The sequence below is a fragment of the Populus nigra genome, chromosome 1, assembly GCF_951802175.1.
Source record: "Populus nigra chromosome 1, ddPopNigr1.1, whole genome shotgun sequence".
In the NCBI taxonomy this organism is placed as follows: Eukaryota; Viridiplantae; Streptophyta; class Magnoliopsida; order Malpighiales; family Salicaceae; genus Populus; species Populus nigra.
The window spans coordinates 43,968,927-43,995,371 of record NC_084852.1 but is presented as its reverse complement, the minus strand read 5'-3'; the positions used below and the strand labels follow the sequence as shown (position 1 = coordinate 43,995,371).

General features: G+C 32.3%; 2 protein-coding genes, 2 long non-coding RNA genes and 1 other non-coding gene across 5 annotated transcripts; 4 read left to right on the top strand and 1 right to left on the bottom strand.

Moving 5' to 3' along the window:
• The first annotated feature begins 1,420 nt into the window (after positions 1–1,420).
• LOC133694451 (peptidyl-prolyl cis-trans isomerase FKBP13, chloroplastic) lies at positions 1,421–3,411 on the top strand. The gene is made up of 5 exons (XM_062115961.1): positions 1,421–1,873; positions 2,112–2,204; positions 2,670–2,730; positions 2,816–2,884; positions 3,062–3,411. The coding sequence occupies exons 1-5, from the start codon at positions 1,514–1,516 to the stop codon at positions 3,124–3,126; spliced, it is 648 nt and encodes a 215-aa protein (XP_061971945.1). The 5' UTR covers positions 1,421–1,513; the 3' UTR covers positions 3,127–3,411.
• Positions 3,412–13,521: 10,110 nt separating this feature from the next.
• Positions 13,522–19,151, top strand: LOC133680107 (vacuolar-sorting receptor 6-like). The gene is made up of 13 exons (XM_062102934.1): positions 13,522–14,271; positions 15,363–16,055; positions 16,135–16,223; positions 16,430–16,499; positions 17,093–17,176; positions 17,279–17,355; positions 17,464–17,545; positions 17,709–17,791; positions 17,934–17,997; positions 18,111–18,239; positions 18,332–18,435; positions 18,553–18,673; positions 18,793–19,151. The coding sequence occupies exons 1-12, from the start codon at positions 13,950–13,952 to the stop codon at positions 18,670–18,672; spliced, it is 1,917 nt and encodes a 638-aa protein (XP_061958918.1). The 5' UTR covers positions 13,522–13,949; the 3' UTR covers position 18,673; positions 18,793–19,151.
• A 1,218-nt stretch (positions 19,152–20,369) lies between these two features.
• TRNAT-AGU (transfer RNA threonine (anticodon AGU)) lies at positions 20,370–20,443 on the bottom strand. The gene has a single exon. It is a non-coding gene; the product is annotated as a tRNA-Thr (tRNA).
• Positions 20,444–20,454: 11 nt separating this feature from the next.
• Positions 20,455–23,591, top strand: LOC133693082 (uncharacterized). Its single transcript, XR_009842070.1, has 2 exons — positions 20,455–21,324; positions 23,159–23,591. It is a non-coding gene; the product is annotated as an uncharacterized LOC133693082 (long non-coding RNA).
• Positions 23,592–24,518: 927 nt separating this feature from the next.
• Positions 24,519–25,782, top strand: LOC133696481 (uncharacterized). The gene is made up of 2 exons (XR_009842689.1): positions 24,519–24,677; positions 25,529–25,782. It is a non-coding gene; the product is annotated as an uncharacterized LOC133696481 (long non-coding RNA).
• The last annotated feature ends 663 nt before the right edge of the window (positions 25,783–26,445 follow it).

Genomic DNA, 26,445 nt, shown 5'->3' with positions numbered 1-26,445 from the left:
TTTGGGATGTGTTTTGTTGTGCTCGCATTTATATTGTGACAAGGATTATTTCTTGCATTACATTATGGATAGTTGTTACGAAAAATAATTATAGGTTATAGTTAAAATAATTGAAAACGAAAATATCAAAATTAAAAAAAAGGATCATTTTTTTGTATTGTTACACTTTGGTCCTTGTTATTTTCAAAATTTATATCTCAACCATCAAACTTAATTTCTCTTATATTAGAAGGTGAGAGATAGTCACCCAAAAGTAGATAAGAGATAAAACTTATGGTCAATTCCATTTTGGCAAAAAAAAAAAACATTCGATGATGATGTCCATGAATTTATCTTGAAAAAAAAATTCAATGAAGATGGTTTGACCCTTTAATCATGCCAAGAAAATAGAACAAGATCCAAAAAAATTATTTTGATTTGATTTTAAGATTTTAGCTAATAAAAATATGTTTTTTTGGAAATAGGGTTGTGAGGCTCCTTGATGGTTTTAGATGAAAACTAGTCAAAATTTGAATTTTAATGATCCAAAAAACTCATATTCTAATTTCTAGTCATCAAAAATGCTCGAAAAGTATTATAACACACATCACATTGCTTGCCTAGATGAACAACATCATTCATACCTTTTGTTTTTTTAAAAAATACATGTGTTTTGGAGGTTTTTTCATATCCAGTTGTGCACGTGCTTTATTCTATTGACCTTTCACTTTTTTTAAATTGTTTTATTTATTAATATTTCAAAATAAATAATTACAATGATATTTAAAAATTTATTTGACATGCCATATTTGTAAGTAAGATTAGAGCTTTTTATGGTAATACTAGAAATTACTTTATGGATAATTATATATGAACCTAATAAACAATTTTTTTTTAAATGCACATGAATATTTAATTAGAATAATTATTTTTATTTCTGTATTGTGTAATTTTTATATAGTTTTCTTAAATTAATTATTCTTTTATTTTTTTTATACAAGAACATAAAAATTATCAAGACATAATTTTTTATTTTTGTTAAAAATTGCTTTTCAAATCGTATTAATTGTATACTTCTATATTCATCCTTGAATTTCGTATTGTTGTAGGTGAACCCATGTCTTCAATGTATTTGGGATGTAGGTTTATTTTTTATTGCCCAGCTATCTTGCTAGTCATCAGCGGGTAACACTCCCATGATCTTCCACTCATGTTTTTTTTTTTTTTTTGTATTGGATTACAATTAAATTTCATTTTCAAATAAATATCAAAATCAATTGGAATTAAGACTCTACACAAGTGAAGTTGTGAAACATGAAATTGCTGAGTTAACTCAATAATTATAGAAGCTAAGTTGTGCTCGGTGTCCAGCCACATAATTGGGCTCTAACAGGGCTTCAGAGTCGGTGAAAAGTAGGGCCATGTATTTTTCTGATTGAAGATTGGATAATGCTTGAATCTTGATAGCATTCTTTATACTAGTAACCACTGCTATTTCAACAAGTTTATCTCTTTCAAATTTCTGGCAGTGGACATGAACTCATTGGCATTTTCGGTTGGGAATTACACTCCCAGAAACCTCAGCGCACCCAATACAACACTGCCCGCTAAGAATCTTGACACAACAAAAGTATCGAGTATCAAATTCTCGAGCCACAGCCAAGAAAACTTTTCTCGACAGCTGCAGCCGAAAGAAAGCCAGACTTTTTTCAAGAGAAGAGAAGCAATTGGTCTTGGCTTCTGCGCAGGCTTTCTTGATGTTCTCTTGCAACAACAGCTCACTGCAACAGCTGAAGAAGCTCCATGTGAGCTAACAGTTGCTCCTTCGGGTCTTGCCTTCTGTGACAAAATTGTGGGCATTGGCCCTGAGGCTGTCAAGGGACAGCTCATTAAGGTAATTATCTTCTTTTTTTCAGCCAGTTTTAAAGAAAAGTAGAAAATCAAAATCGTTGTGTCCATAAGGTTTTCTGAGCTGGCACCATTTGCCAATTTCAAATTTGATCTGTAACATGTACATCTAAGCCAGTTTTACCATGGTCATTGAGTAACATTAAAGAACGAGATATGTTGGAGATTTGCCGTTTTTATATGCTTACCCGGGTACTTTATTATGTGGATGAACAAATGAACAGGCACATTATGTCGGGAAATTGGAGAGTGGAAAGATTTTCGATAGCAGCTACAATCGTGGAAAGCCTCTCACGTTTCGAGTTGGGGTTGGTGAGGTATGCGAATGTCTATATAATCTCTTCTTCTTGAAACTTTTTGCTGTGGCTGTGGGGGAAAGGATTAAATGATGAATCAATTTGATATTCCTGGAATATAAAAGTCTAAATCTGGGATGAATCTAAATACATTACATGTCTAATGTCTTGGAATATGAATTTAATTTGCTAAATTAAGTGGTCACCTCTCTTAAGATTTTCCCTTTAATACTTTAGTGTGATTTGTTAATTCAAACCGGAGGCTTTTTTGAAAATTTCTCATTTTCAAGGATAAGAACAGCAGTCAACTGATTGCATTGTTGTTGGTAAAAGAGTGTAAGGTAAATCATAAAACTTGTCGGAATAGCAGGAATTTCTCATATATTGGTTTGCATTATGTTACGGTTACAGGAGCAGTGTTGCTGGTTTTGGTTTTGGATGATTAATTTCTAAACAACTCACAGCTCCTTTAAATGAACCCAATAGGTCATCAAAGGCTGGGACCAAGGTATTCTAGGTGGTGATGGAATTCCTCCTATGCTAGCTGGTACGAGAAAATATATAAAAACAGTAGCTTCTGGGTTGTATTTTGAATATCTGACATCAACCATGTTATCTTTGATGGATTTTAGGTGGAAAACGTAAATTGAAGCTCCCTCCAGAACTGGCATATGGCATGAGAGGGGCTGGATGCAAAGGAGGTGATTAAGCATCCTCTTGGTTCACTGATACTTCACAACTAAATATAATTTTGCACTTGTTATATATAAATATATAAATAGCATTCACTGTGTTTTTTTAACCGACAGAACTTGTTTTTATGATGGTATTTGGGCTGTTGAAAAAGAGAATTCTCATAGGTTACATAACTAATGCAGGTTCTTGCATCATTCCTCCAGATTCAGTCCTGTTATTCGATGTAGAGTTCATTGGAAAGGCTTGAAACTTTGTTCCTGATCAACTTCCCTTTTGAATTGTGAAGAGAATTACATGTTTTGCTTGTTTCTTCGGATTCTAATATCAGTTTGAGATGATATCTAAATTAATTTCAGATGGAATGAAGATATTGGTGTAATTCTGAGGATGAATAGCGTTGACGGATGTGTTTGATAAATTATAGGAGGTCCGCGGGCATATGATTTCATCAATTAATCAGAAAGTTGTATGAGATTTTGGTGGAGGTGAACCAACATGTATATCAAAGGCTTTGTTATTTTCTACTTTCTAACCAGCGGAGGTGTTTAGCATTGCATTGTTAAATCTTGATCTAACACTACACTTTACATTTTTTTAAAAAAAAAAAGTCAACAAAAGATTTATGATTATTTATAAATTTGTTATTATATTTAATTTAATGATTAAAGTGCTCTTGAAGCCATGAATTTATGAAATAAACTTATATTTTACATTATGCAAACATGTTTTTTTTTTACTGGGATAAAAAATAAATTTAACTTATTAAGATATAACTCATTTTTTTTATATATTTTATTTGTGAAATGATATTTATTGTGAGGGGTTTTTTTATTCTAATGGTAATGATGTCTGGGGACATGTTTTATTATGTCTATATTCTTATCGAAACTTAATTTCTTAACTTTTCAGAAATTGTATCATTTTTATTATAAATTGCTTGACCACATAATCACATTTTCCCATCATCGAAACACCTCTCATTGTTTTGGTTGTCTTGAGTTACTGTTAGGCTCTTTTTGGGCTCGGCTCATAGGACTTAATATGGATAATGGCTGGACAAAGAGCTTGTGGTTATGAAATTGGATGAAAATTGACTTTTAATTCAGTTATGAATGATAATTATGTGGATATGAATTAGAAAATGAAGTTGGTTTCTAATGTGTATGTGTGTGAATTAGAAGTGAAGTGGATTTATTTTCGTCTGCCATGTTTATGTAAAGATTAATGGATTGAATTCTAAGAATTTATGTAAAAAAGGAGGCTGATTTGAAGTAAAACCTGGGTTGGGCCAAGCTTCTAGCTGTCAGATCAGTTGATCTGCTGGGCTGCATGAATAAATAAAATCTTGTTTTTTAATTTATGTAGATCTTTTGAGAAGCAGATGGATACAATTGTGCCATATAATTGCCATAAGCATGATTTCACTGACAATTTCTGTGATTATTAAATGACACTTTTTTCGCATATAAGTGGATTTTTTTTACCAATATTAGAATTGACACATTTGTTCTAAAAGTCAATTGATGATCTCACAGATTTTCTAGTTTCTCATGGTTGTGATTCTTCATTCCTTTTCCTCTTTTTCAAGTTTTATTACAACCAGCAGTAGATTGATATATCATCTGTCAAATTTTAAAAGTTACAACAAGTCACTGACTATATATATTTTCTGGTAGCACGTACAAATTTCAAATATAATGACTTTGATCATGGTTTGGCCCTGCAACGGATATGGAAATGGATGGTGAAAATCAAACTAAGAGGTCGTTGAAGCCAATAGGGAAGAAGCTAAAAAAGAAGTCGAGGCTGGCAAGAAGGAAGAGCGGTGGAAAGGGGAGGATCAGGAGGAGAAATATTTAACTGCAAAAACTGATAATGCTATTGACATTTTCTTCTCAGTTGTCCAAGTTTTGTATGTCTGAGGCTGCTGTACAATCAAGGGCGGAGGCAATGCAAAGGATTGGGTGGGTTCTAACCCGGTTCAAGATTTTATCAATACTTTTTTATTAGTTTTATATAAAAAAATTTTGTAATTCTCAATTGAGTTATCAAAAAATTCTGAAAATTTACGTGGATCCTTCTAATATGATGCTTTAACTTGGTTTAAAATTTCAGAATTTTTGAAGAAATTCAGAAATTTGATAAAAAAATCACAATTTAGCCAGTTTTATGTTATTTGGTGTAATTTTCAATCCGACCATCAGATTGAGCTGAAATTTTACGAGGAATCTTAAAATATATTGAATAAAATCTGGTTAAAATTTTAGGATGAACAGAATTTGATAGTGTTAAAAAAAAGGACCGTCAAATAAAAGCAAAACGACTCATTAAAGGTAAAATGGATATTTGCTATTAAAAAATAAAATAAAAATTCTTTTTTCTTCTTATATGTTGTCGATTGGGCAGAAGCAAAATAGAAAAAGAAAGAAAAGAAAAGGCAAAAGAGAAAGAGAGAAAAGTAAGGGAAAAACATTAAAAAAAAAATCAAAGGAAAAAAAATAAGAAAAGTGAGAAAATAGCCTTGTAAACTTACAAAGTCCAACTTATAAAACACTAACCTAAGGAAGAATCAAGTGAAGAAAGGAGTGATTGAGAGAGGGAAAAAATTTAATTACTTTTTTTTTTCCAGTTGACATAAGATTGTTATTTTATCCCGATTGAGAGATTGTTATAATATCAATTCAAATTTGATTATAGATGAATTATATTTCAAAAAATATCGAATGAATTATATTTCATAAAATATTTAACTTCAATAGTTAATTTATTTTTACCTTCACTTTAATTTTTTGTACTTTCAAATTTATTTTTTAATATTTTAGATAGTGTATTTGAATTAAAATTTTATTGTTAACTTTAAAAATTCATGTACATAAATTAATAATTTATCTTAAAAAAAATTTATATATTTATTTAATAGATAGGATAGGAAAAATTCCTAGCTCCACCCTTATATATAACATTTTGATAATCGTGTCTTCAAGATTTTGGTGTCATTTGGAAGGTGCTGATATTAGAGGCCGTGTGCCATGATATCCACCGAGTTTTTGTAAACCTGTTCTCTTTTTAGTTCTTTCCAATCCAAAACGTTACTTAAAAGTGTTATATTCAAACGCTCAATCACAATTTCGGTAAAATTTTCCAACAGTGATGGGGGTTCAATTGTACGAATCATCTCAAAAATGGTCTGCTATCTCAATTGAACGCAAGGATCATCGATTGTTGAATGCGTTCATATCATGTATGGAGCACGAGAAATGAAGGGTCTCGCGCAGTTCCATCTGCTTTCATATTTGATTCCTGAATCACTGCTGACAGAGAAAATGGAGGGGCATATTTCTTACAAAAACTACTCGTCCAGTTCTTCTTAGCATTTTATGAACTCTGTTATGTACTCATGGAATGGTCGAACCTGAGGACAACGTAAGAATGATGGACAAAAAAGAACACGGATCACAGGATAGGGTTAAGTTATCGAGCAGGGTTGGGTTTTTCTGCATTTGCGAACACATCCTGGACTTTTCCCACAAGGGAAATGGACCTACTCTGGGCTCATACTTTTCTCAACATTCTGAAAGATTTAGCTTCGGGGCATGGCCGCATGGGCTGTATATCAGCAAATTTCCTGAGCAAGATGATTTCTTGACCTTCTTGTCTCTCTCAAGTTGTTCGGCATATTTCCTTAAAGTAACACAAACAAGGAGGAGAATTCGATTCAATATATCACATTCACTCTTGGCATCGTAAAGCTATCTCCAGTCTCATAGCTTGATAACACGAGGATGAAAAAAAGGGATGGGTCATTTCTCCTTCTGTAGGACACTTAACACCATTCCTGAATAACACCTCCCTTGTGGCTTTCTCCTTGGATCTTTCTTCTTCAAAAAAAAAAAAACTATCAGAATTTTCTGTCAAATTATACATTAAATTCATAAAGGTCAACTGTTGGTTAGGTAAGGCGTGATGTAGCCTGCGTTTAAACTAGTGGATTTCGTTAAATAAAATAAGCTTATCTTGATTTTGTTAGTGTAAATTTCTTGTCAGTATTTTTATGAAAATCCGGCATGACTTAACCGATCATATCGCCAGATTGGAATTGTGGGTCTCTGTGGCCAATGAATTTGTATCTTGACCAGTAAATACAAGACATAATAAATAAAGTACAGGAGTCTATAGTCAGCACAAATATATCAATATGGTAGGGTTTCTATTTTTTTTTTACTTTTATCTTGGGAATATTAATATGCTAGGTTTTAAAATATTAGGATGTGAATATCCTTGTTAGTGTATTTTTGAATGCTTTGTTATATAAATATATTTTTGTATATGTACACGTGTTATGCACATGTTGTTTCAGCTTCTATCGATTTGGAAGGTGGCACAGTAGCTCTAAACTCTTTTTTATGATGGCAATTATATCCTTCGTTGTGTCATAGCGTTGGACTATACAGGGGCGTGCTATGCTACGGGCAGACTTAAATTTTTTTCAATATAAAAAAATATATGTTAAAATTATACTAATATCTTTTAAAAGTAAATAAATCTGAAACATGGCCATTCACCTGTTTGGGTTAATACAATCAATTAATTTAATAAAATAATTAAAAAAACATCAATAATAAATAAAACAAAAAGAAAATTAGCAATAATTTACAAGAGAAAAAAGAAAAGTTTGTTGAAAATTTACCATCGGTCCACTATGAATAGCCCCACCACAAGAAAAAGCTTATCGAGATGGTTCTAATACCACTATGAAAGGTTGTACGATAAAATCAAAAGAGGTTATATGTGTTGTAAGAGCAACAACCCGGAAATCAAACCAAACAAAATATCATGAAGTGAGTATCTCATACTTATATTCAATCAATTAATTTAATTTTATTAAAAAAATAAATTCTTTTAAATAGCTAAATTTAACAAAGAACGACAATAAAAAAACACTGAAGATAACTCTGAGTTTTTTTAAAATTAATAAAAAATCCTATGGAAAGAAAAAAAAATAAAGGAGATAATTTTCAATTAAATAAATGTTGAAGATTGAAATTAAAAAAACACGAATTTAAAAAAACAAAAAAAAAACCAAGTAACCCCAAACGAATATCCTAAACTTGGGTTAATCTTTCAAACTCACAACTCATGAAATCCTAGACTTGGGTTCAACCAAGAAGCTCATTTTCCTATCAATTAAATATTAAAGAATAAAATCAAAATAAATATTTAAGTCTAAAAAATCTATCAAAGTAAAATAAATAACAATTAAGAAATAGAGACCAAATTCATTATAAAAAGATAAAATTAAATTCTGATTAATAAAATTGACAAATAAATTCAATTAATAAAATGATTCACAACAAAAAAAAACATATAAAAATCAAATTTGATAGATAAAAAATTTAAAAGAAAATAAAATTTTTTAAAAAATCAATTTTAAAAATTATTTTAAATAAAATAAATAATAAAAAAAAACTAAATAAAAAAAAAAGAAAATTTCAGCACGAAAAATAATGTTTAACATACCAAAGAGAAGATAAATTTTAAGTTCATCAAGTACCAAAGCAAAAACAAATTATTAACGAATGGAAAGTTTAATAAATAGATTGAAAAGTCTCCGCCGCCCCCGAAAGCGAAAACGAGAGCTACTCGACCCTGTACGAGCCAAGTCAAGAGAATCTGTTCTCCTTTACGCTTCCTTCCAAGAATACTTCGCATTCCGTAATTGTCCTTATCTGGAAAGACACGTCACTCTCGTTCTATTGGACGCGGTTCTCTTCTGAAAAATACCCTGTTTGTAGTACTACTTCTAAATCTAAAATTCATGCAATAAGTTTTTTTTTCTTCTTTTTTTTGAAAGTTACATGGATAATAAAATTTAATGAGCAGTAGGATTCCTAAACTGAATAAATCCTTGTAAGACTTAAGAATTAAATGAGATTAAAATAAAAACAACTATTTTATACAATTAAAGAAATAATTTTCACTTAAAAATATTTTTAAATGACCTTTTTAAAAATTTTATTTTATTTTTAACATCATTGTACTAAAATTATTAAAAAAAATATTAATTTGATGTATCTTCAAGTAAAATACATATCTAATTATAATTTTAAATGTAAAATTATATGGTGTGGATTGTTTTAATAGATAAAAAAATAAAATAGAATTAGGTCGCGGAGATGGACCCTCCCTTCTCTATAATAATAAAATGAGTACATCACATGACAATATACATAACAATAATAAACGGGCCGATCTTGTTATAATAATGAATTATTAGCATGCTATATGATGCTAAGAGTCACGACGAGGGTTTTAGGAGTATGAAAAATTGTATAATTGATATTATATTGAGAAATAGTGAAAAAATGTAGTGATATAATTTAATAAATATTGAACAGCCTAGATTGCCTGGTTGACTGGTGTTTTGATTTTTCTTAATGCTTAGCTAACCCCTGAGACACGCAACTTGCCTTGCAAGGCGGGCTGCATTACTCCCATCTTTTTTCTGCTGCCTTGAGCCTTGACCATCATCCGAGAAAACGACTTCGTTGGCTCGGGACATCTCCAGTCAATTCAAAATATTTTATTTTCTTGACTCTCTAACCCCGAATCTTTTATATATATATATATATATATATATATATATATATATATATATATATATATATAATCTGCGATTTGACATGTATAATTAAGCTGTAGCAGTTGAAGAAATCTAAAAATATTTACTCCGAGAAAATTAAATTATATAACTATAGTGATTAGAATAGTACCGTGAAATGAATTTCAGTAAATAAGACACACAACACACACACTAAAACGAATAGCAAAATCACTGTAGTTATAGATTTAATTTTTACTATTAGAACTTGTTTCAAGGGCATTATAGTCTTTGCATGTGGTTCATTAGTTATTATGGAATTTACTGTGAATAACTAAGTTTTTTTTTTTTTTTTTAACATGATATAATTACTGAATTATCCTTAAAAAGCAAGGAATATTAAGCTTCCATTCAAGGTCATTTTTGTCATTTTCATTCTTATTTGCACGACAAAATAATGATTGTCCCACTGAAAAACAAAAAAGATTATAAACATCATCCAATAGCTATTTTGTCAATCTTTATCTGTTTTTTTTTTGTGTGATATTTATGCTACCTGAGGGACAATTGTTTCTTTTAATAAATAAAAAATATTAAGAAAAGAAAAATAGATGAGGCATATAAAGGCACTTCACAACATTTGGCCGGCGCGTGCAAGTTCGTTTGGCAGTTAATGATGAGCTTTCTTGACGTGGTTAAGTTTATCTTGGCAGCCCCTTCCTTCTATGACGATGTGTTCGGTGTTCTGAGTTCTGCTTTTGATGTCACTTGGTTTTTTTTTTCTTGTTTTTTTGATGATTGATTGATTTTATTTGATACACTGAATAAGTTTTAATTTTTATTACAAATATTTTATTCCATTCAAAAATAAAAATAAAAATAATACTCACACACACACACACACACACACACACATATATATATATATATATATATATATATATATATATATATATTTAATATAGTAGCTGAGTTCTGATGTTACCTGTAGCAAAGTGCATGCCTCAACCTAGTGATAAGCTAAATTTGCGTTAATATAAGTGAAAGAAAGGGAAAGAAAGAAAATTAGATAGCGACCGTGTTTTTTGTACTTCTCCGCCATTCCTTTCTTTCAATTCATTTGAACGACTTATAGAAAATGTTTCTAATGCGGTGTAAATCGCATTTTTAAAATATTTTAAATTTATTTTTGTTAAAATTTAATATGATTTATATATTTTGGATTGTTTTGATATGTTGATGTCAAAAATAATTTTTTAAAAATAAAAAAAATCATTGATATGCATTTCGATACAAAAAATTATTTGAAAAGCAATCGCTACCACACTACAAAACACTCTCTTAGTCTGACTTACCCCCCCTGTATATAAGAGAATGGTAGGTTTGTTATCCTTTCATGGAAAAAATAAAATGCGCAATTTTATTATCCTTATTAAAATAATTTAATTAACACAAAATAAATAAAAATATATAAAAAAGATATAATTCTTCTTAATTAATTTATAGAAGTACATGATTTAATCTAAATACAAAGAATTTATATATAGGTTAAGATAAAAATATTATTCTACTTTTAATAAATAAAACAAGATAAATGTATTTAACAATCCTTTTAATAATTGAATTTTTTTATGTTTTATCATTTAAAATTGGAATATTAAAATTCCATTTCATTCTATACCTTATCCTCCTACTTCTAGGAGATTGGTGTAAGAATCTGCTCAATTTCTTAAATTTAAATGTAAAGATTAAAACTCAGGAGAATTTATTAACTTTTCATGAATATACCAGATCTATTGATGTAAAATGTATTTTTTAAAACCCTCTCAAAGAATAACTTGGTCATAATTATCACAAAAGCTATATAAATATACCTTCACAATAAATAAATAAATAAAACTATTCCTCCATGTTTATTAAACCACCCAAGTGGATTGAAGTAATAAGACAATAAAATATCACCCAAACTTCTACTTCTAATTTATTTAAAGTTGCACTTGTTGTTAACTTTTTTAATGGGAAAACAGTTGCACTGTTCTTCATGTAAAAGCTGGATGTTTAAATAATAAACCCATTAAATATATGTTACTTGTTCCAATGATGTTGGAATTTGAAGTTTTCAATTTTTTCTACTGTAATAATCGGATTATAGAAGAACAATAATATTTTTTATATACAGCATATTATACTTTAACAGATATGAGAAAAAGAATATGCAGATACGTGGACATAAACTAATTATACTATGAATCACATTATAGATATAAAGTATTTATACTATGAATGATATTATAGTGCCATGTCGTCTTTGCTGTTTTTTAGTAAAAAAAATATTACCCAGTTTGACTTATAGCCAGGCTCAAGAGATATTGAGTCTGGCTTTGCAGCAAGATCTAAGGAAAAACATTGTGCATATACTGTATACATAGAGTGTTTGTATTGTGGATCACATTGTAGACATATAATATTTGCACTGTGAAAGACACTATAGCACCAAGAGGCGTTGTCTTCACTAATTTTTAGTAAAAAGTGTTGTTGAGTCTAGCTTGGCCGTCACCTAATGCTTTTGGCTTTGACTAAGTAGCTAGACCTAATGCTTTTGGGTCTGGCATTCCAATCATACCCAAGGATATTGGGTATAGCTAAGCAACGAACCCAAGTTTTTTTCCATAAGTCGTTGGATCTGGCCATATAGAAGGATCCAACGCTATTGGATTTTATTAGGCAGTCGGACCCAACATTATTAGGTCCTATTAGGCAGCTGGACTCAAAGCTATTAAACAGACTCATAACATCTAAAACATCAACCGCAAACCCCAAAACAAACCCATAACAAACTACTCAACAAACCAATCAAAATCATCTTGTATAACAACCAAAACACCCAAGCCATCAACAACCCGCTAAAAACCACCCTTCAACAACAACCTTTAACACCCTTGATATCCATAATAATAGACCTATTCTAGCCTGAAACCACCATTGATAATATATTTAGATTATCTTTGTTTTTGTGTTGAAAATTCTTTTTAATTTTTTAAAATTAATATTTTTTAATAATTTTTATATATGTGCTGATATTAAAAATAATTTTTTTTAAAAATATTTTTTTAATATATTTTCAAGAAAAAAATATTTTAAAAAGCAATCACTATAATAATCTCAAACATTACTGCTTTTTATTTTTATTTTTATTTTTTTTACAAGATATCCTTCGTAACATATAAAATTAATAAAAATATATTTTGAAAACCAACCAACATCTGCATATGTGGGGGCATATGAAGGATATGTTGTTTGAGAGGGTGATAAGTGATAACAGCTGTTTTTCAAAATATTTTTTGTTTTGAAATGTGTTGAAATAATTTTTTTATTATTAAAAAATTAATTTTGATATCGGTATATCAAAATGATATGGAAATACTAAGAATTTCTTTAATTTATAGTAAAAAAATAATTTTCAAAAAATTTTTTCAATTTTTTTTTAAATCATAAAAATAAATAGCTCAAAATACACTTAAATTTGAAAGCCCCAACACCCCACCCACACTTTGACCTTTTAAATTTGTTGTTTTTGGTTAAATGACTCGGGTCACTAACTTAATAGGTTTATATGGGTTGACATTTTTTTTTTGCTTGTTTTTTTTCTTATATATATATATATATATATATATATATATATGATTATCTTATATTATTTCCACTTCTCTCTCTATTTATTTTTTAAAATTCCCCTCTTCTTGCTGCCTGTGTAGAAATCTCCACCAAAATAGGACCAACTCATTTTTGGTGCATAAATAAATATTACTAATAGCAAATTGCTAAAAAAATCCCACTTTGCTTACAATTGAAGAAATCAATCCAACTACTAAAAGAATAAACAACAACATTAATTTGCTCTTCAAATAATAATAAATAATATATACTGCCTTTCAACATGTCTCCATCTCCAATCCCTTACGCTTCTCCTATCACTCTCACTCTCAAGTTCCAAGTAGTTGCACCCTATAGAAAAAGGTTCGGTAGTTCTACTGACTCCGTCCGCCCCCAGCCCCACTTTTACTCCTCCCCTTCCTCCCACTCTCATGCCGTTCTCTTTACGTTAGAATTATTTTCATTTCCATGGGATATACAAAGACTTCAAGCTAAAAGTAAACGTTCCCTTCAATTCTCCAATAAATGTCTCTCGTCCTCTCTAAAATACACTTTATTATTTAAGTTAGCAAGAGATTTATGATTCTAACACCAAACTGAAAACTATAGTACTTGTAAACTCTCCACCTGAAAAGACCATTGTAAAGTCCACTCTCGCTCACACCAAACGTCCTCCCTAGCCATTCCACACCCCCCCCCTCCCCCCCTCTTTCTTTCTTTTATCCAGTATTTCTCTCTGCTTCTCCTTGTTCTGGACAAGAATTCATAAACCAGCTCGTAGCTAGTCTTGTACGAATATATATTCTTCCTTAATCATCATGGCACTGATGGTCACTTGCATGGCTGCTTCTCTAAAGAAACTTGCGTCTTTGTTACTTGTACTAACATTTCTAGGGAAGAGTTATGTGTTTGGTCATTTTGTGGTCGAGAAGAGTAGCCTAAGAGTGTTGTCTCCCATGAAATTGAGATCAAAACATGACAGTGCAATAGGTAACTTTGGTATTCCAGATTATGGTGGCTACTTGGCTGGTTCTGTTATGTATCCAGATAAAGGAGCTAATGGTTGTCAGCCTTTTGATGGTGATAAGCCCTTCAAGTCTAAAGGCTCTCGCCCAACTATTCTACTTCTTGATCGTGGAGGTATAAATAGTTTACTCACAATTATTCTCTTGCCTGTTGAGTTTTGATAGATTAATGATGTTAAGTCCAAGTGAAGTTTATTTCTTCGTCGAGAACTTGATTCATGGATGTTTCTTGGACTTTGACTCCACTCTGTTTACACTCCATCTTTTTTTTTTATTGATTTGCTAATTTGTTTGTTAACAATTTGATCAACTCTGTTATAGAGTAGCTAATAAACCTCGTCTAAAACGGGTTTTGTTTGATTTTGCTCTCACAAACAACTCTGTCTCTCTTTCTCTTCAACTTTCTTATTTGCTTAATGAGATTCGTTTGTTGGGAATTTGATTGACGGATCACTAATTATGGAGTTAGCGTTGATGGTTAGTTGTTGTATTTTGTGTTTTTTTTGTTCTAATAGATTACAAAGGCATATTCATTTTTTAGTTATGGATTGGGGTCTAGTTGTTTGCTTATTGAACTTGATTTGTTTGAATTTAGTAAAAGTTATGGTGAGGATGATCGATTTAAGTTGTGAATTCTCTATATATCTTCCTTCTCTCCATTTGTTTGAATTTGGTAGAAGTTATTGAACTTGATTTTGTTCGAATTCGGTAAAAGTTATTGTCAAAAATCTATTTCACATTCATTACTCTTCCATCTTGGCTCTCTGGCTTTAACGCAAGGGTTGCTTTCTGTTGACTTCTAGGTTCGATAGGTTGACTGTTTGATCTGGATCAACTGTGAGATAAAAAAGAGGAGTATTTTGATTAATTTCAGAGTTTTGATAAATATTCTAGTCACCATATTGAACAAAGATTAATTGTGTTTAGTTAAATTTTTACTTTTTTTCTTTTATTCTCTTTGTTCTTGCTTTCTCTAGGCCTGGTTTTATAAATTGATGATTGATTAAGACTAGTAGATGATGATCTTATGTAAGGCTTAACAGTGGTGATTAGTTCTGAAAAACTCGAATTCATAAAGTTCAATGACTGATTAGCTAAATCAACCCCACTGTACTGCGTAATTCCAAGAGGATTGAGCTTTCTTTTAATTTATTAAATTGATGAAATCATATGTTGATCTTTCCGTTTTCCTTCTTGGAAATGTAGAATGCTACTTTGCCTTGAAGGCATGGAATGCTCAACAAGCCGGAGCTGCAGCAGTGTTAGTGGCTGATAGCATAGATGAGCCTCTAATAACTATGGATTCTCCTGAGACAAGCAATGACGCAGACGGGTATATAGAGAAGATTGGAATCCCATCAGCTCTGATAGAGAGGTCACTTGGAGAGAGCCTGAAACAAGCCTTGAAAAATAAAGAATATGTGGTGGTAAAACTGGACTGGAGAGAGTCAGTGCCTCATCCTGATCAGAGAGTTGAGTATGAGCTTTGGACAAACAGCAATGATGAATGTGGGGCTCGATGTGATGAGCAGATGGATTTTGTGAAGAATTTCAAAGGCCATGCTCAGATCCTCGAGAGGGGGGGTTACACTCTGTTCACTCCACATTATATTACTTGGTTTTGTCCCCCGCCTTTCATTCTTAGCACTCAATGCAAATCTCAGTGCATAAACCATGGGCGATACTGTGCTCCTGATCCAGAACATGATTTGGGGATGGGATATCAGGGGAAGGACGTGGTCTTTGAGAACTTGAGGCAACTTTGTGTCCATAGAGTTGCCAATGAGACCGGAAGGTCTTGGGTTTGGTGGGATTACGTGACAGATTTCCATATCAGGTGCTCTATGAAGAACAATAGATATAGCAAAGAATGTGCTGAAGATGTTTTGAAATCACTTGGTGAGTTCTATTCTACACTATTGTATTTACAGAATCCTGTTTGAATTGGTGCTCTAATGATTATAATCGACGGACGCAGATTTGCCTGTTGAGAAGATCCAAAAATGCATGGGTGACCCTGAAGCTGACGTGGAGAATGAGGTGCTCAAAACTGAGCAGGAATTGCAGGTCATACTTCTCATTTGGTTTTCACTTTGCCGTTCCTTCCATCCAATAGGCCTTCAAATATCAATACTGCAGATTTCTTTTCTAAATTGAAATACAGTGCCCTTAATTGTGTCTTTGTATATTTCTGTGTGTGTCCGTGTCTGTACATCCATAACACAGTTCGGCTATGTGAACTCAATTGTTTTATTCTGGTTTGTGGGATTTAGGTAGGGCGAGGATCTCGTGGTGACGTTACCATCTTGCCAACAATGGTGATTAATAATGTTCAATATCGAGGTTCGTATTTACTGACCATGTCACAGTGTGTGAATGATCTTTGTTAAAGCAGTGTAAGATTGTGCTTAAGCATGTTGAGGAGTTGGGTTCACCATGTAAGCAAGTGGGTTTCAACACTGAACGCGATTCACTGTTTCAATTTTGGATTGAGATCTTATATTTGACTTCTCATAGTCCAAATCCTGGTTGATGATTTGTTTGGTTTTAAATTGTATACCATTTTTCTTTAACCTCTGCATTATGTATTTCTGGCCACTCTAGTGACTACAGGCCAATCATAAGATGCCTTTCCAGCTCTTTGTTAGAAGCGTTTGTATTGGATTTCTGCATTTCCTTTTCTAGTTTTGGTTGGTTATGACCTTCCATTTCCCAAGCTTTTTTCTTTTATTTCATGGCTGTTTTCCCATATATTAATCTTTTGATTCTAGTTAAAAGGAGAGCTCTAATATTCCCTGATCTTCACACAACTTTTGCCAAATTGTTCTATGAACTGGATACCTTTGACAGTGATCTTTGTGATCCTTTTCTTGGATGTTGTATATATATCATGGCTTTATGTGTCCTTATTTCTTATTTTAATTTTCTTTCTGAAGGAAAATTGGAGAGGGCTGCGGTGCTGAAAGCGCTATGTTCTGGATTTAAGGAGACCACTGATCCTCCAGTTTGTTTAAGTCCAGGTTGGTGGGCATATTTGCTTTCACGCTCACGATTGGTGCATCACATTTGGTTAAATTGCTGAATAATCTTACTCTCCTTTTCGCCTTAATTTATACTGTCAGAGCTTGAGACTAACGAGTGTCTGGAAAGGAACGGAGGGTGTTGGCAGGACAAACAATTTAACATAACCGCTTGCAAGGCAAGACAGAAGAATTCCAATTTGAGCTTTTTGATTGATTCCCCGTAGAATTTGTTGCTTTCTCTTTGTTTTGTCTTCCACTAATAGCTGGATCTTGAGTTTGTTCAGGACACATTTAGGGGAAGGGTGTGTCAGTGTCCAGTTGTGAACGGTGTTCAGTATGCAGGAGATGGTTACATGTCTTGTAAACGTAAGCTTTTTTACTTGGTTTCACATCCAGTGAGATTGGAAGTCAGTCCCTGCAAACAATTACAGGGATATTCTGTTTCTTCTTTTGTGTTATAAAACCTTGTACCTAGGTGAAATAGACTATCACTCTCATTCATACGCTACTCTCTTTATTTCTTTGGCAGCTATTGGACCTGGAAGGTGTGCAGTACAAAATGGAGGATGCTGGTCAGAAACAAAACATGGATTAAGTTTCTCAGCTTGCTCAGTTCAGTGATATTATCTTTCATCTTCTTATTATACTAATCCTCCTCCCTACGGCTTCATTTATTTTTGCTAAATCTAATAACTACCCTTGAACTTAATTTGTTCGCTCCATCTTGACACAATTCCAATTCCATACTGAGCAGGAGTCCCAGTTGACCGGTTGCCACTGTCCACAAGGGTTTCAGGGGGATGGCCATCATTGCGAAGGTGCTTCTCTTCTATCAGTGTAACTATTGGAAAAGTTTCGCTGTCTACCTCTCCGTCAACTTTGTTGTTCTTGTGAAATATTTCTCTAATAATCATTTTCTACTTTGCACCAGATATCGATGAATGTAAGGCGCACACTGCTTGCCAATGTGATGGTTGCTCCTGCAAAAACAAGTGGGGTGGATATGAGTGCAAATGTAAGGGGAACCGCATTTATATAAAGGAACAAGATGCTTGTATTGGTAAGAGAACAATACCATGCTACAAGTTTAATTAAAACTGAAGGCATACTTGTCATCAATTACTTTCTGACCTTCGTTTCTCAATTCTGCAGAAAGAAATGGATCCAAATTTGGATGGTTCCTCACCCTTGTGATCCTAGCTGTTGTGACTGGTTCCGGTATTGCTGGTTATATATTCTACAAATACAGGCTTCGGGTATGTCTAAATGAATACAAGGGACCAGCTTTTTATCTATATATCTTGGGTTACTGATTAGTATCTTTACTTGCAAGCAACGATGTAATCATTGACATTTTTTCTTTCCACTTGCAGTCTTACATGGACTCAGAGATCATGGCTATCATGTCACAATACATGCCACTTGACAACAACCAGAACAATGAAGCTCCAACACAATCCCAACCATTACGACGTCATGACACAACTGTGTAAGGTAACGAGTTCTTTTCTTTGTGGTTCAAAGAGAAAGAGTCCTTTTCGTTATCATTTGTCTAACTTTGGTGGTCAGACTTTTTCTGCAACCTAACACCTCATGTTGCTTTCTATTTGCAGATGCAAGAACTAAAGCATCCAGTCCAGCAAAGAATGATTCCATTAGAGGAGCGGAGATTATGTGTCTGCTGAATGGAAATTTTCGTGACCAATGGCAGCTCTTATACACAACAGAGAGAGGTCCAGTTCCTGTGCTATATACGGTTTAGAGAAGTACCTATTTTTTAGAACATTTATAGAAGAATCTTCTGAGTTTTCCCTTCTGTATATAGAAATAGTTGAGATCATGTAGATGTTACTTCAAATATTAAATAAGGAAATGTGAAGGTGACAAAAACAGGTACAATGAAGAGAATAAAGGGATGGAAGGATGCTGCTGCTTTGAATCAGTTTATTTAAGAACATTTTTCAACAATTTATACCTGCAGAGCATACTTGATGATACTGTGTTACTGTGTAAAAGAAAGGTCTGTAGTGTAGTCTATAAATTAACTAATAATATATATATATATATATATATATATATATATATATATATATCAGTCCTATAGATCACTGTATGATTTTAGAAACAACCATATAATATAAGGAAATAGCACCTGCTGCTGCTGGAATTATATATTTTTAGTCTCTTTAAGATGCTTTATTACTGTGGTAGCTTGTGTTTTTTTATTTAATTATAAAATAAAAAAATATTATTTGATTAGTTAATTTTTTTTTACTAGAATAATTGTATTTTAAATCTTAATTTTATAGAAGATAAATAACTTTTTTTTATTGATGAAAATATAATTTTTTTAATTTTACATAAAAAAACATTTTATAATAGTTTTAACTAAATATTTTTTTTTTAAATCTACTTATTTAAAACCACACCTAGAAATATTCTTTCAAGAGACTAAAATTATTCTTTTAAGAGAATGTCTAGGGGAGTGGTGGAAGTGGTAGCTGCTGTGGTTTTCATCCATTGTCTGGTTATAAATTTAACTGGTTCATCACGAGTTAAAAATGGTTTTGAAAAAAAAATATTTATTTTAAATTAATATTTTTTTATGTGTTTTTAAACTATTTTGATATGCTAATGTTAAAAATAATTTTTTTAAAATATTATTTTAATATATTTTCAAATAAAAAACAACTGCTATCACACTCTTAAAAATCCACTAAAATCTCCGTTTATTTTTATATTTTAAAAATATTTTAAAAAAATTAAAATACAATACATCCTAATATCATTAACAATATTGTTAACGTGTACTTTTAAATAATTTTATTAGCAAAAACACTTATGAAAACATTTTAACCAAATATATACAAACTTTTTATCAATAATAATTTCAATCAAATATATATTTTATTTCAATAACTCATAATTAAAAATGATTTATTTAAATTTATTTTTCTAACTATAATTATTTAAATTATCATTCTTACAAATGCCCTCTAAAAATATAATAGCAAAACTCCAACCATACACCAAAATTACTTTGTTTAAACATTTAAACTGTATTTCACCTTTTTTTTTCAAAAAGCATAAAATATAATGCCGTAAGAAATGGGTACGAAGGATTAAAATTTAACTGAAGTGTCAGAAAATTCAAGTGTTAGAGTCAAAAGGTGTCCAAATCTTATTTAAATGCTCTCGTTGAGAGTCGAACTCAAGACCTCCCGCTTACTAAACGGGTGCTCTAACCAACTGAGCTACGAGAGCTGGTTGATACTTAAACTTGATTAATACTATTTAGACCAAACATACAAAAACCAATTCAAATTATAACAGGTGCAGTAGGGTAGAAGGAACGCCATTGATGAAAATGAAATCAATGGAAGCCAAGCCCCTCCTATTCCTCTTCCTCTCCAATCCATCAAAATCCATTACCATCTCTCCTTTCTCGCACCAGTTGTTTGCATTGTTTTCTTCTTCAATTGATATACCAAAACTCGCCACCAATTCGGAAGTAGTAACAACATTGACACAAGAAGAAGTAACCAAAATCAACCTTCTAATCCCACGTTTATGTCTATTAAACCACTTAACCACCGCAATCCAATTAATCACAACCTCTCTCCTCGCTAACCCACCTCCAAAGTCCCTTTCGTTTTCCATTCTCACTCACTCTCTCACTTCCCAACCAGACATGACCAAACCCATGTCACTTCTCACCATTCTTAGGCACACCCCACAAGCACATTCACATCTTTCACCTATAAACACCATGCTTATCACTTCATATATAAAAAAGAAGAGACCCAAAGAGGCCTTGAAAGTGTACAATTGGATGCTTAGGCCTGGCTCTCCATGTAAAGTTGAAAAGATTGTATTTTGTGTTTTGCTTAATGGGTTGTGTGAGATTGGTTGGGTTCTTGAGGGTTTGAAGATTTTGAAAGACATGGTCATTGTGGGGTTTTTGCCTATTGGTGGGTTAAAGGAAAGGGTCTATAAGAGTTTGTTGAGCGAGGCTAGGGTGAAGGAGGCAGTGGAGTTAGATAAGGCTTTATGTGATTGTTTTGAGGATGTTAGTGGTGAGGGTGGTAAGAAAGTTATTGACTTGTTGGATTCTTTAATTAGGAACTGGTCCGAGTAAGAAGCAGGTATGCTTTAACAAAAAATTTTCCCCTTTGGAACTGCTTTAACTGATTCATTGAGGTTCAGTTTGTGTGATTAATTATTTTTATATTTTTTTATGATGTGAATTATTGAATGTTAATAAATAGGGTGTAAGATATGTGCATTTTGTAATTGTATTCCAGATATAAGACTATTTTATATGAAATAAACAATGATTGGATTTGTCTGTCTGTTTGCAGTCACTGATTCTCTCTCTCTCGTTCCATTGTACGTATAGAATGAGAGAGGTAATATTCAATGAGATAATCCTGCAAAAAAAATGTCTTTATATTGAAATGAGCAGTGATATTAGTGAAGAGGATTGAAAAAAGGAAAAAAGATGGGGAAGGGGTGTATAATCATTTCTGGCTTGTTGGTGCAGAACAATAAAGTCAGTGGTGCTGAAAAGTAGCTGGATTTTTGGTAATCTGCTAAGGGAGCTATACTCTAATTGTTTCCTCTCAGTGGGTTAAAGAAGATGTATGTCAAATTTTACTGATTGCTAGACTTGGACATTTGGCCTAGAATTTACCTAACGAGTGAATCCAAATAATGGAGAGTATTAAGCTATTAAAACCGGCATCCAGCTGAAAATATCAAAGCCATATGTTATGTAGTAAGAATTCACAATTCCATGAGCTTAACCTGGTTTGCGTTTGTTTTGATGCATCTGCTGAAGTTTGCATTTCATTTGATTGCTTTTCTGAAGCCAGAGAAGATCCTTCATCCTGCTTGAACCTTTGTATAAAATGAATTAGTTCTGTGGTGTAATGTTTTTGATGCTGGAAAAATTCTGGGGGGAGTTAAAGTGCACTCTAAGGGAGGCACGAAATTAGGATGGGATGTGAGGATGTGAGTGCAAGATCATTCCCTTCCATTCCCAACCCTGATCAATTGTATCCAAAATACTTGAAATTATACCTTCCTTCTCCAATATAGTTTTAGCATTGTTAGAAGATAGTTATGCTGTCTTTTCCTCTTCTTATCATAATTTCATTTCACAGCTAGATTGTATCATCCTTCGGTAAACATTTCATGCTTTCATGCAGAGTAGCTTCCTATATCAAAAGGGTAAAATTTCCTTTGATACATGTGGATAGGTGGTCATGCAGCAGTGAGTTCATTCTGCTCTACTTTTCCAGTTAAAACAATTGTTTTATGAAGAGTTCAGTGTCTATTCTCCTTTGCTCTTGTGTCCAAAAAGCATCTCTTAAATCTCTCTCTCTTTTTTTCTTTTCCAAACAGACTTTTACTCAAAGGAACCTGGTCAAATATCCTATTTTTCGAGTGCTTTTGGACAGAAATTGGTTTATCTGGAGCTTTCTGAGAACACTTTTGCTACTTTGGCTATAGTTATTTAAAATATGACTATATTCCTTTCTTCGTTTTCCATATCTCTAAGGCAGTTTTCTTCTCTCGCCATAGTTAGTGTAGTGTTGCTATGCCCCACCTCCAAAGACAAGGATATTGGCTTGACCATTTCTTTTAAGTTGTCCAATTTTGCCTTGCTGCATAAATGTTGAAGTGAAATCAGAAATTGAGAAAGTCTTGATGGTTGTGGTTACTTTCCTAACATTGCATTCTGCTTATAGTTGGATCATTCTTTTCTGCTACTTCCTTTAGCGCTCACATGCTTTGAAAAATATTTTGTCTCTGCCTTGAACAGCTTATAATGTTTTCCATGTAAGTTCTTGACTCGTTATATAACTGCTATGCCCTTACTTGGCCACCATATGCAGTTATATTGTACTATAATTTAGCTTTATATTCTTTAGATTCTGTATAGCTCTCTCTCATAATTGTTTTTCTGTGTGGCAGTCTTAAGGTTTTACCTTATAGATGACGCAATGAGTTTCTGAGACCACTCTCTATCTCCGTCAAATCCTTTTTGAGCAGGCTGTGCTTTGCCATTAAGGAATATCAAGGCACCGATTCTCTCCCCATCAGTTTCTTTCTTAAGTTTTTGATCCTTGTGATGTTTGTTCCAACAATACTGTGGAGCTATCATATAGGATTGAAGGAAGCAAACATATTGCCATTTTATTTGGGAATAGGAGATGATAGGATGGTTATTGATGTGATATCAATGTTTTAAGATTAGGGAAAGCTCACATACCATTCTGACTCGAGTACAGAGTATCTTCATTTTCGGGGGTCTAGGACTTGTGTATCATCTGGAAGACTTTAATCTCATCCGTGCTACTTTCCTTGTAAACTTGCAGATTCAATTATTCGTATTTTACCCACTTTAGTTCCTCTTCTACAATAGTTATATGTGGAGTTAGCAACGTTTTTGTGAAGGATTTCTCCTTAAGTGCACAAATGCTGCAAAAGAGAGATCCTTGCCTAGCTGATAATTGTGTTATGTTTTCCAGTCAAATATCCTCAGCATATCACCATAGAAGACTTCAGGAGCTGCATTTTTTCCCTTCTCTTCATTCTTTTCACCAGATTCCAAGGAAGAATAACACACGCCGAAGCGTCTGTTAGTTCTGTCTGATCACTCTGGCAGATGAGAAATGTCCCAAATGATTTGTCAGCTCGGCGCAAGTTCGTATCTGTTTGAAAGGCCCTGTATTCCTATTTTCTCATCGGCCTGATCAATTAGTTTGTTTAAACAGCTATTTCTTTTACATGTTTATTATTATTTATTACATTTTGGAATGATATGTGTGTGCTACTTACTATCTGGGAGTAAAAGCGGTGCACAATATTTGCTGTCCTTCCGTATCTCGTACACAACAGTAGCACTCAATTTCGTGAGAATGTTTGTGTTTGTGCTCAGATTTGAACTAACAATTGGTTGAGCTTCCATTTCCTAAACTTGCAGGAGCTATTACTAAGGCAAGCATTTGGTAGGATCATTCAATACCTGTTCGATATCGTTTTCTTACATTCATATTGCAGGATTGGATAAGTAAATAAACAAAGTTCGTTTCTGAATTACAAAATGAGACAATTTTTGGAACTTCATAAATGCTTTATAGAATATCAACTCATCCAACTGCATTCACTTGCCGATGAACGAAAACTGAACACAAATTTGACCGAGGTTACTTCCATAAAACTTGAATAAATTATGCTGATGTCAGTTTTTTATTTTGTGATTAAAATAGCATTTTTAAAACTAGTAGTAATATTTTGTTTCATGTTATTCAGAAAAAATCATACAATAGATGTGAAAATCTTAATAAATTATTACACTATATTCCTAAATAAAACATCAATTTTTTTTTTTCAGGGATCACAGGAAAGATCATGAAGTTGTAAAAAGATGATGATGATTTCACATGAGTTGAAAAAATCAAGAATGATGCATGACATGCTCAGTGTAAGAGTGAGTGTGCCAGAGAAGCAGCATTTTGATAGAAGGGATATTTTATAATTTTAAAATATCTTTTAATAAGATGAACTTATACTTTAAATAAAAATTAAAATATATATAAAAATGAAAATTCTAAAAATAAGATGAGAAAAAATATATAAAAATATGAAAAATTTTGATTTCTTATCTGAAGGGATTTCATTGACCACGTACTAAAATCCTGCGCCGCTGAAAACCAGTTTCTTGATGTCACATAGATTTATGATTATCTATGGCTTCTATACTAGTCTTTTAGGATATAACCTCGTGAGGGGGGAGAATGTTGTTTATCACCTTATTGTGTGACTTTCTTGAAACTGCATCGTAAATGGCAGTAAAATGTCAGATCAAGTATTGGGATTTGGTATAGATTGATTAGACTTCTTTCTTTCAAACTAATTGCGGATAAAACCTTATCCATCTTTTGGAGCTGATCAATCGGGAACATTAACAACGACAAAAGCCTTAATGCCAAGCTAGTTGGGGTGATCAATTGCTAACATATGTAAGAGAATGTCGTTATATGCATATGCTACTTTTCACTATGTTGAATTATTAAATATCATCCAACGAGCTTCGTTTTCTGTCCTATAATGTGTAGCCTTCTTCCGTTTTTCTTGCGAGTTTTTAAAGACACATTTATCAGCTTTGGCATTTCACTTATATTTGCCCAGCATTTAACCGAATTACATTTTTATTTAGGAGATGATTGATCACCACATCTGTGACGGCTAAACAATAACAACATTTAACAGCTTTAACTAGTTTTTTTGAACTAAATCTTGCTTCTTTTCCTGACATGTTTCTTTATCATGCTTTGCCAGGCGGTTATCAGAGCTTGGAATGTTGAAGCGTCGTAGAAAGGTACCACCTAAGAAGGGACAAGGAAGGGGAATGATGATTTTCTGGTGTTCTTCAAATTGATTGTTTTTTTGTCTGATGAAGAGTACTCTCTGTTTTTGTTACAAGTGTAGAATGCATATGTTTGTACACTTTTTTTCGCACTCTTTCCCAGTTTTTTGGGAAGATTACTTTCTGTGACAATGGGCATATATTGGCGAGGTCAAACATTTCTACCCATCTAATGTTGTCTATAGAACAGCACACTTCTTGCTAGTCTTAAGTGGCTGTCCAGCGCAGGTGCTAGAAAGCAGGATAGAGAAATTACAAGTTCGAACTCTATTTTAGCGGTTAAGCTAGTACATCTTCCTCGAGCTTCTTTCGGTGCTCAGTTTACAGGGCAGATATATTAAATACTCCATCCTTTTGCTGTGTATTCTTCATACCAACCCATTTAAGTTCGAATTTGAATTTAAAATGTTGCTGACTAGTTTTATGAAACTATACATATATCTCAAACTGTATATTAAAACAAGCTAAAATTTTATAAGACAATATTAAAAAAATAAAACTATATTATGATAGATTTTTAGATAAAAATATTATTTCAGAGGGTTGAAGTTATTAGACAAATCTTATCAAATTTGTTATACTAGATTTTTGTATACTGTTTGGGACATGTCTAGAGTTACAGGTGAAATTGTATTTCGATTAAAATTGGGGTGAAAATTATATATCTCAAGCTTTCCAATCATATATAGTAGGCTCAATAATTCACCAGACAAGAGAGAACAATATGTTTGAAATCAAGACTAAAAATTTGTTAAAAATATGCTAAAATCAAAGATTCGAGTTACATAGAGGAATTTTGGCATGAAGGCTTTATTTTTATTATCCTATT

Excerpts from the sequence above, each read along its gene's own strand:
- LOC133694451 (XM_062115961.1), top strand. The coding sequence starts at position 1,514 with ATGAACTCATTGGCATTTTCGGTTGGGAATTACACTCCCAGAAACCTC. Across the intron at positions 1,874-2,111 it reads TCAAGGGACAGCTCATTAAG|GCACATTATGTCGGGAAATT; the intron begins GTAATTATCTTC and ends ACAAATGAACAG. Across the intron at positions 2,731-2,815 it reads AATTCCTCCTATGCTAGCTG|GTGGAAAACGTAAATTGAAG; the intron begins GTACGAGAAAAT and ends GATGGATTTTAG.
- LOC133680107 (XM_062102934.1), top strand. The coding sequence starts at position 13,950 with ATGGCACTGATGGTCACTTGCATGGCTGCTTCTCTAAAGAAACTTGCG. Across the intron at positions 16,500-17,092 it reads TAATAATGTTCAATATCGAG|GAAAATTGGAGAGGGCTGCG; the intron begins GTTCGTATTTAC and ends TTCTTTCTGAAG. Across the intron at positions 18,240-18,331 it reads GGAACAAGATGCTTGTATTG|AAAGAAATGGATCCAAATTT; the intron begins GTAAGAGAACAA and ends TCAATTCTGCAG.